The following is a 10,488-nucleotide window of genomic DNA, read 5'->3' as shown; positions in this document are numbered from 1 at the left end:
GTAGAACTACGTCTTTCATTAAGGGCGTCAAATCAGAAAACTGGTCACGTTTTTATGAAATAAAGTTAGCGTTAATAACTATTTTTGCCGCGAACGGATTTTGGCGATTTACATACTAAACGAATAGGAAATTCCGTAAGATTTGTTTAATATGCTATACAATAGAATCCCCTGGTTAGTAAATGGTTAAAATTCATGAAAACTTTATGTTTCTATTTTCCCATACATTTGTTCTGTCCATTTGTGTGCTTTCCCGAACAGAGCTGTCTATAACGAGCAACTTATCGACGACCAACGGAGGGGAAATCGTAGGATTTAAAGTCTCCGTGACAAAGGAAAAGAAGAAGAATGAAGGGGAATACTTGCCTAGAGTATAAACAGTGGATCTCGCTGAGGCAAACCTTAGAGGCGAATGAACTGCAAAGTTTAAAGCCTCTTAAAAACAAAGAAAGAAGAAGGCAAACTTTCATTCGGCATCGGACTGTTGAGTAATCCAGTTCACTTTGCTTTCGCTGCGCTTCGATCTAAGATTGGACCCCACCAGTGGTAATCCAACTTGGAAATCGTCATTTGATTTTTCGGTTCGTTTTTCGCGTTATTCGTATCGTGTGTTCTTCTTTCCGCGTCATAAATTGGACGCTTCGCGTAGTGTGCGATGAGCAAGAAGAACAGGAAGGCAGGCTCGAGCCCTGCAGAAAACGAACGCATTGCCAGGGGCAATAAAATTTCGAGGTAAGCGTCATCTAATGATGCACGCGATGTTGGTGCAGTGAAAAGCGCTCGCACTGAACCGAGCCTTCGCAAATGTGACACCGCACCGAACAAAAGCGAAGTAGTCGATTTCGGCGCGTCGGTCGAAAATGTAAACGCCCAGGCAGCAACCAAAATCAAGCTCCCCCCGCTGGTGATGAAGGCGGTCGCTCTTGACAAACTCATCAGCGAATTCGCATCGATGGGTGTTACAGCAGAGTACAAGCTGTGGGGCATAATTCAGTCTTTTTCCAAGCAGTTAACATCGTTTATTTTCCGTCTTCATAAGGGCTTCGTTGGTGCCTTTGAGAATGCATCAATGCATTAAACTGACGTTATGGCGAATCAGACGTTAAGGTTGTCCACCAAAAAATTATTTGGGAATACCAAGCATCTTGAATGTCTTACTGGAATGTTATAAGTTATTTGGGTTCGCGTGCCAGTCGCAAAACTGTCTTCAACTAGGACTGCATTTGCGCTAATATTGATCATAATGAAGCATTGCTACTGTTTTCGAGGTTGTTATTAACAAAAAGAGTTTATTTCTCTTGTTTAGTCATCGAGAAAGTAAATGTTCTGGAATTTTGTATGTGATAAGGTTTCGCTTACCAGTAGCAAAACTTCCTCCACTAAGGGTGACAGCTGCGCTTCTCTCGAGCATGAGGTAGTAATGCAACTCTTTTCGAGGTCAGTAATATTAACAGAAGCGTTTCTTTTGAGAATAGCGCAAAATGATGAGAAATGTTTATATTGCTAGTAGTTTCAAGCCACAAATGTATGGCTCTGTATGCATGCTATGGTGAACGCTTGTTTGGCGCTTGGTTTAAGCTTAGTTTGTACGAACGATATCTAGAGGTGCGATTCCTTTGAGGCAATACTAAATAAAATGTAGCATGTTATTTGATACTTGCAAGTGTTGTCATTGTTGTTGTTTACATGTGGTGCCAAAGATATATTGATGTAGTTATGAGATATGGAATAATGGTGCTGGTGCAACATGTATATAATCGACTGTAGCCGAGTCTATGTCAATTTCGAAAAAGACCACCGGAATAGCCTTCGAGGTAAAAATTGCGACATACGATTGTTTTGCGAGGGCAAGAATGAATCATCAATCAATTATCGTCAACTGATTCTACAATGAAAAAATCATTTCAGAGATTATTCTACTAAGCAGTTGTTTCTAAAATTTCACAGCATTATAGAATAATATCCGAAGGTATAATCAAGCGACTTATATAAAATAACAGCGTAGTTCTACGTCAACAATGCGGTCGTATCTTGGACACAACCTCCTATAATTTTTTTTCACGGTTTGAACACATCGCTCACTGAATCCATTTGACTGAGGGTAGCTTGGGCTGCTGAAAACCAGTTTACAATTCCAGCTATCACAGAAATCTTTCACTTCTCGTGAATTGAAAGGATTAGATACAAAAAACTTGTTGAATTACGTTAAATCCGAAATCCGAGCATGCCAAAGGGACAGGCATGTATCAATACATTACATACTGTTCGTGTTGATTTCCCTTTGGTTTCCATGACGTGAATCCATTTCGACAAATAATCTGCAACCAATAGGAAACTTTTACCCCCAAAATCGAAAAAATCGACTACAATTAGTTGAAAACTGCGCCATGGCACATCGTGGGCAATCAGTGGTTCTTTCACATTGGAGGTTTGAAACTTTTCACTCACAGCACATTTCGATGCACGTTGTTCAATATCCTGATTCAGTCGCGGCCAGTAGAAAATTGTAGCGGCACGCTTTTTAGTTTTTGTTATCCTCCATGAGTTTCATGAAGGAAATCCAGCATCTGAGACCTCAAACTACAAGGCACAAAAATCCTATGCTCGTTGAATATTATTCCATTATCTTCGTAGAGCTGGTCTTTTAACTTCCAGTAGTATCGAATATCTTCAGGTAACTTTGTGCGATCTTTAGGCCAACCTTCCACATAAAGCTGCTTCAATTTGGATAATATTGGGTCGTTGTTAGTTTCATTTTGAAACTCGACTAACCTGTCCTCAGAGACGTTTATTGTATTAACAATACAGTCCAAACTTGAAGAGTCTGATTGTTCTGAGCTCACGAATGCTCTGGAAAGAAAATCTGCCAAATACATATATTTTCCCGGGGTGTAACATAATTTAAGATTGTACCTGAATAGCTTCATTTTGATTCGCTGAAGTCTTGATGGATGAATTTTAGAAATTGGTTTTTGCATCAACCCAATTAAAGGTTTATGATCCGTCTGCACATTAACATTCCGACCATGTATTGATGATACTTCTTGCAAGCAAACAATATGGCTAAAAACTCTTTCTCCACTTGTCCATAGTTCTGCTCGCACGGTGACAAACTTCTCGAACTGTATGCTACTGGATGTCCTTCTTGCATCAAACATACACCTAATCCACCTTTGGATGCATCAGCTTGAATAGTAACTTCTTTCTTAGCATCAAAAATACGAAGAACTGGTGTTTCGATTATTAGCTGTTTCACTCGATCGATTATGAATTATGAATCTGTATGAATTGGCAACCATTGGAAAACTGAATCTTTCTTAAGCAGTTCCCTCAACGGTGTTGTGACTTCAGACAACTTAGAAGAAAATTTCGGAGATAATTGACAGATCCGAGAAATCTTTGAAGCGCCTTTACATTTCTAGGCACCTTCATATCCGTTATTGCCGTCGTACGTTCTGGATCCGGCTCCATTCCGTTCTTGAAAAAAATATGACCCAAGTATTTCACCTTTCGTACCCTCAGCTGAATCTTCTTAGAATTGAATCTGGCGTTCACCTCAACAGCCCTGCGTAGCACAGCGTGAAGACGTCGATCATGCTCCTCGAGTGTCCTTCCCGTAATCAAAATATCATCAATATAGATAATCACTCCTTCAATGTCTCCGAAAAAATACTCGTTCCACTTTTGGAACATTTCCGCTGAAACATTCAGACCGAACGGCAGTCTCAAAAACTTGAAAATTCCAAACGGTGTACTAAATGAACAAATATTACTAGACACATCATCAAGTTCAATATGATAAAATCCATCCTTAAGATCCAGAACAGTGTAAAAATCAGCTCCGCATAACGTTGACGCAAGATCCTCCAATGTTGGGATTTGGTAGAAGCCCCTTCTAAGAGCTTCATTTAATTCCGAGGGATCAAGGCAAACCCGTATGGATCCATTTGGTTTCTCCACAACGGTCATGTGATGAACCCACCGGAATGTTCACTTTTTGTATGATATGTGCTCTTTCCATCTCCTGTAGTTTGTTCTTCAATGTCTCCTTCAGTGCTATTGCTATTCGTCGAGGGGGGTGCTGGACAGTGATTGCATTCGGTTTCACAGATAGATCACATTGGCGAGTAAATTTTCCAACTCCTTCGAATATGGTTTCATACTTCATAACAAGATCATTGATAGTTTCACATTCGATCGTATCATTGATTGGTAGACATCGTTTTATTAATCCAAGTGGAACACATGCTGTGAGGCCCAGAATTGGCTGCTTGCTTACATCTGTAATCCAGAATTCATCAATTAGTGTTTGTCCTTTATACGCAAATCTCAAATCTACTATAGCTCTAGGTTTATACAATTCACCTCCATAGGTTCGAAATGACAACAATGGTTTTGGGTTAACATTCACATTCATTTTTTCGAAAATATTACTAGGAATAAAATTTACATCCGACCCGCAGTCTAGTTTGAAATCTAGCATCATATTTTCAACGTTTACGCGTTTAGCTTACCAACGTTGTTTCTTGATATTTACCAAGCTAACAGGTGGTAATTCCTTAACCACCGAACTGACGACAACGTCATTCGTTTCTCCGGTTTCATCAACCCAATCTCGCGATGTTGAACGTGATGAGGTTCCGGGATTCGACATACATATTTCTTGGTTCTGCACATTATTACTCCTACAGGCTCGTTCGAAATGATGCATCCTGCTGCATTCCAAATGCCAAATGCGGGACATCTTCCTTTGGCATGTGAAGTTAGGCAATATGTACACTGTATTAGCCTCCTTCCGATTTGTGTCCCTCCAGATCCACGATTATACCTTAAAGAATTCCGATTTGGCATTGCTCTGCTTACAGTTTCTACAGCAACATTATTTATCGGTCCATAGTCCATAATCTTCAACTGCTTACTTTTCATCTCATCCAATCATGCTGCTTCAATAGTTTCCTGCAATGTAACATCCTTCGAACAATCCCTCAAGATGAGTTTATCCCTCAAGTCCTTTTCGATCACTTTTGAATACACGTTGCTCTCTTCATCGGTGAATACAAAAGTGTTGTATACCCCAACCGCGTCATCGCCTATTAGGTTCAGCAGCGTAGCGATCTTTATTTTATCAGTTTTTGTATCGTACCCTATCGCCGTCATGAAAAACTCCAATTGTTGTTTAAACCTTTTCCAGTGATCACTCACATTCCCTGATAAATCTAACGTTTCTGGACGTATAAGCCTTTCCATTCTAACCGTTTCTTTTTCAGACGGCTCTGGTAATAAGCAAGACGGGTCTATGGTACTAGGTGAGGCCGTTTCGTCACTAAGTTGGTTAGGGGAGCGGTATATGAAAACAGCACGGAAGAAAGTAGAAGGGGAATTATTTGCTTGTAGCGTGAAAGAGACAGACTGATCACCAGCGAACTTCAGCAATAGCGTATTGTGTTTTGTTTACAAACAAAACACAGTAGACTTCCAAGATGGCTGAAAAGTGGTTTTAGCAAGTTGGCCCACCTTAGTATATACTTCTACGCGCCTTGGTAATAAGTTCGTCGATCCACGCAATCTTCCTATGTCTCTCAAAGTTGCAATCCGAGCTCGCTGCTGCTTGATGCACTCCTCCGAAAAAGCTTTCCGTTGTAGTCTCCTAGGTTTTAGCATAATTCGAAGGTCTGTTTTCCCGGAGACACAGGCTTTTTCTTGATTTTCATTACATAATGATAACCGGCTGCGCCATGTTACATTCGGCATTAGGTAAAAAGGTACACGTCTGTACTTATTGGAGGCACTATATGAACTGACTAGAGATGTGCCATCCGCTCATGAGCTGTTCCGAAGAATCGACTCTTTGAAGTGAGTTGACGCGGAACAGCTCGCAAAAAAATCAAACAGCTCTTCAGCTCACTTTGATGATGATGAAGGAGAGAAAAGAGCTGTAGAATTGAAGAGAGTGTGTGAGCTGTAATATTCAAATGAACTGACCGTCTCTCGCTCTCCGTGTTATGATATCAGTTCAGTTTCATTTGTTCCTTGTCTTTTCAACTGTTATATTCGGGTTGACGGAATTGGGCTTTGTTTTAGGGGGCGCCAAAAATAATAATTGACTTTCAGGCAGAATGAGCACGTTTTTAAAATTCAAATTAAGAACAGCTCTTCTAGATGAGCTGAGCTGATCTGAGCTGTTCATCATGATGAGCTGGATTGCACACCTCTAGAACTGACTTTATTAGTAATTAAATGAGACACATATACAAGAGTAATCTACAGTCGAGGCTCTATCATATACAACAGCTTCATCGTTCAGCGCATTGGAAGAGAGGTCGGAGCAATCGGCCAAACTCTGAACAAGTACATTTATGATCAGGTTGATATTTGGTTCTCATCGGGACTAAACAATTTTTCTATCGGGACTAAACAATTTTTGTATAAATTCTAACACTACCTACTCCTTGTTTCAATTAACGCGGTTTTTTTGCGCGGAATTTCCTTTTAAAGCGGGTTTTTACGCGGATTTTCGAATTAACGCGGTTTTTTTTAAGAGGTACGTATCCCCGCGTAAAAAACTGTTACACAGAGACACTGTGTGTGTTGGATCGATAGCACGAGAGTGGAAACTTTGATCGGGTGGCACGGTTCACCGGTGGAATCGTACCTCTGGACTCTTGAAAGTCCACATCGAAAAATCTTCTGGAAGAATAGTTCTAAAAAGAATTAATAAATTAACTCCTTTCGCTTGGTAAACGGTGGAATAAAACACGTTGCGACAGAAGTGGAACATAAACACACGCCTTGTATTTTCGTTCTGATCGTGACAGCAAAATTAACACTCGTTTGCTACTACTGCTGCCGATGTTGTTGCTGTTGCTTGAATTTGATTACTCTCCTTTTTTTTGCGTTTTTTTCCTTTTGGTTGATGATGTTAACAACTTCACGGTTAGAAAATGAGCATTGGGAGCAGCGTAACTCGATACAGTTCTGTGAGAAAATGAACCAAGCTGGCACAGGACAGATTTACGCTGCACCGCTCTGTCGTTCGATGAATTGAGATCGTCGCGTCTGCACTGAGATTAAGGATGTTTATGTTCTTCACCACGACAAAACGCCCTCTCACATGTAGCTTGTCTCGAATCGAAGCTTCGATGCAATAACGTGTAAAACTGTTGCAATAATCTTAGAGTTACTACTTACCCCAAGATCAAGGCATCACGCGATAAGTTGATAAAATAAAAAAAAAACTCTAGCAATTCAAGAATCATACTTCGACGATTATTTATTCGCTGTGCACGAATATTTGATAGTTTTTTGTGCTTTTGACAAGAAACATAAAAAGTTTTTCACCAGACAAATTCAGAGCTACGATTTATACCATGTATATTCCTGTTTATTTCGTAAGTATTACGTAGGCCATTTGTAGTACAAATCGATGGTAAAATATTACATAGTTATTATATCTTCGTTCATCTGGTATTCCAATAAAGCACAGCGACGTTAACATTGATACAATCACAATATTGTCATTTGTAGAAACATTCAGTACGGATCGTCCCCGATCCGACAAATTCGACGTGAAGTGAGGTTTAGTATGTTTAGTAGCTTGCGTTGCTACCCCTCATTGATATACTCATTCTTCGTTCGACACGGCTAACATGAGGCATCGAGGACCCTGGGGGAGCATATCTCCATCGTCGTGGTCTGGATAAAAGCGTTCCATCAGTGGACGCCCTTCCTCGGAATGGTTCCTCTATGTCCGACTTCTGTGAAGAGCAACAACTCGATTCAGACTCGTCGGTTTCATCTGGCTCTTCCTCCGTCCAGGGGCGCCCTAAGGAAAGAAAAATATTATTTTTGTCCCATCGCCTTTCTGAAATAACTTGTTTACCTATGATCACAATTGAACGTCGTTTTTCGTGACTCAAATCACAGTTGCAGAAAGGATACTGTATGCTGTCTGGACTAAGAATTAACTCGACCTCTGAGTGCAGATCATGAACATCGCTGGTGGAACGTTTGAGTTTGGGGTATCGATTGAGGACCCGCCAGAAGCGGCACGCGTCTCGAAATACCCCAGTCACCTGTTCGATGCTTTCGCGTACGGAAATCTCGTGAAAACAGGCACAGGAAATTTCTTTGGCTCGCCGCTGACCTTCCTCTGTCGAGACCATTCGGTCTCCAATTTGGTCGATTTTGTTCCCCACCAGAATCACTGGTACATCCAAGAGGCTGTCCTGTAATTGAATCGTATTCTTCGTGGGAAAGTTTCTTAAATGAAGCAATACAACTCGTAGCACATACCTTATTGTACGATCCCAGCCGACGCCTTCGTTTATTGTAATTTATTAGAAACTTCAGCCGGTTGCACTCATCGAAGCTGCACTTATCTGCCACTGAATACATGAGGATGAAAGCCTCCGCCCATCGGATGTTGGCCTCAAGAGTCATGCAGTCCGGTTCCTATTGGAAGAAAAACAGCATTGTCAGTAGAGTATAAATCTACGCTACAAGAGGGGTCACACTTACATTAGGCTGACCAGCGGCGTCCAGGATATCGAACTGTACGAATTCGTTGTCCACGAGTGTGCTGAAGGTGTATACCTTCTCCAAATTTGGGTCGTACTCGCCGATGAAGCGTTTGGTGATGAATCGTACCACCATTGCTGTTTGTGTGGAGAAGAAAAAAAATATAAAAAACCAAGAAGAAACGAATAATATAGTAATTTTGTTCACTGAACTGGAATGAATTCTCAATTATTTCATTCGCTGAAATCGTTAAAGTCAACAACAACAAAAAACAATGATCACAAGTCAACTTATTCTCCATTGGAGTCATTAAGGGAAAAAGGTGAAAATAACCGACTCCAAAAGGAATCACGTCAACGACCTTTTTCCCCTGCTACAAATGTGCTTCGAATGCCGGTAAGTGATACAAAAGAATCATATCGTACTCATACAACGGAATGATAGCGAGAAAGCCTTCAAGTGAACAATTTATAGAAATCCGTAGGAAAAAGGAATTGCGACAATAAAAAACACACACTTTCGAATTGAATGAAACGTTGAAATTCATTCGACCCCGTGGCAAAAGCGACGCAAATTGTTATCGGAAACTCCATTCTCCGAGGAAAACAACTTACTGTTCCATCAGTGGACTCATATGGGACGGAAGGAGAAGAAAGACTTCCATTCGGGGGGAGGGAAGTTAGTCTCGTAACGTCCCACCACATGTGTGAAAGGTATTTGCCACACACAATCCATTATTGTTCCCAAGCACCGATGGCACAGTATCTTCATGTTTACCGACAAAGTTTACGCGTGTGGAACCGAAAGGTTCATGACCCGCCGGTTTGCGATGCTTATCGCTCACCGATGGTCTTTTCTCATGGAATCAAACTTTCTACGATTCGTTTATTTTTTTTAAGAAAAATTCGGCACTCATAGATTCTATGGAGTGTTTCAACAAGAGGTACAATATTTTTTGACGTAGAACTACGTTTTTCATGAAGGGTGCCAACTCAGAAAACAGGTCACCTTTTTAAGAAATAGAGTTAACGTTAATAACTATTTTTGCCGCGAACGGATTTTGACGAAAAGAAGAAGAAGAAGAAAAACAAAGGGGAGTATTTGCCTAGATCATAAATATTGAATCTCGCTGAGGCAAACTTTCAATATCGTTCTTGATAGAGATGTCTAAATTTTCGTTTTTTCGATTATCGATTAAACGTTGGGCCATTTCTAAATATTCGATTCATTCGAATAAGTATTCATTCAGTATTCGATTGATCAAGCGAATATTTATTTCTTGCAACACTTTCACATTGAATATAATCTCTATATATTAGGCTGTCAAAAAAGTCCTGCGGTATTTTTTTTTGAATTTTCATTTGTTCATAAAATTAGTTACAATCATCTGTTTTAAGTCAAATATGCGCCGTTTTGTTCGATGACTTGTTCCCAACGAGATGCCAACTTCATAATACCCCTGTTATAGAAGCTCGCTTCCTTATTGGCAAAAAACTCGGATAGCCAATTTTCACAGGCCTCTTTTGTGGCTAACTTCTGACTACCTAGCTCGTTCGCCATGGACAAAAACAGGTGGTAGTCACTTGGTGCAAGGTCCGGACTATACGGCGGATGCAAAAGAACCTCCCACCCGAGCTCCCGGAGCTTCTGGCGCGTCACCAAAGAAGTGTGTGGCCTGGCGTTGTCCTGATGGAAGACAATGCGGCCTCTGTTTATCAAAGATGGCCTCTTCTTCATGAGTGCTACCTTCAAGCTTGTTGTTGGCAGTACAGGTCCGAAGGTTTCCGGGTAGGAGGTCCGGGTTTGGCCATAGGGAAGCAGCTCATAATAGATTATTCCTTGACAATCCCACCAAACACACAGCAGAACCTTCCTGGCTGTTAATGAGGGCTTGGCCACCGTCTGAGCTGCTTCAGCGGGCTTCGACCACGACCGTTTGCGCTTCACGTTGTTGTAAGTGACCCACTTTTC

At 40.9% G+C, this 10,488-nt stretch overlaps 1 protein-coding gene across 2 annotated transcripts in view; it reads right to left on the bottom strand.

Annotated features, from left to right (window-relative positions):
* Positions 1-7,356: 7,356 nt before the first annotated feature.
* The window catches only part of LOC129780616 (ras-related and estrogen-regulated growth inhibitor), a 36,591-nt gene continuing 33,459 nt past the window's right edge, over positions 7,357-10,488 (bottom strand). The window contains exons 1-5 of one of the 2 annotated variants that reach the window (XM_055789076.1): positions 9,035-9,797; positions 8,518-8,654; positions 8,293-8,451; positions 7,880-8,225; positions 7,357-7,822 (exon numbers count right to left, since the gene is read on the bottom strand). In XM_055789076.1, the coding sequence (XP_055645051.1) occupies positions 7,587-7,822; positions 7,880-8,225; positions 8,293-8,451; positions 8,518-8,654; positions 9,035-9,221 (1,065 nt within the window). In that variant the 5' untranslated portion in view covers positions 9,222-9,797 and the 3' untranslated portion in view covers positions 7,357-7,586. Of the gene's footprint in view, positions 8,226-8,292; positions 8,452-8,517; positions 8,655-9,034; positions 9,798-10,488 lie in introns of those variants that run through there. The other variant, XM_055789077.1, reaches the window with a different exon arrangement.

The sequence above is a fragment of the Toxorhynchites rutilus genome, chromosome 3 (assembly GCF_029784135.1).
Source record: "Toxorhynchites rutilus septentrionalis strain SRP chromosome 3, ASM2978413v1, whole genome shotgun sequence".
In the NCBI taxonomy this organism is placed as follows: domain Eukaryota; kingdom Metazoa; phylum Arthropoda; class Insecta; order Diptera; family Culicidae; genus Toxorhynchites; species Toxorhynchites rutilus.
The sequence above is the reverse complement of the archived record's forward strand: the minus strand, read 5'-3'. Positions and strand labels throughout refer to the sequence as shown.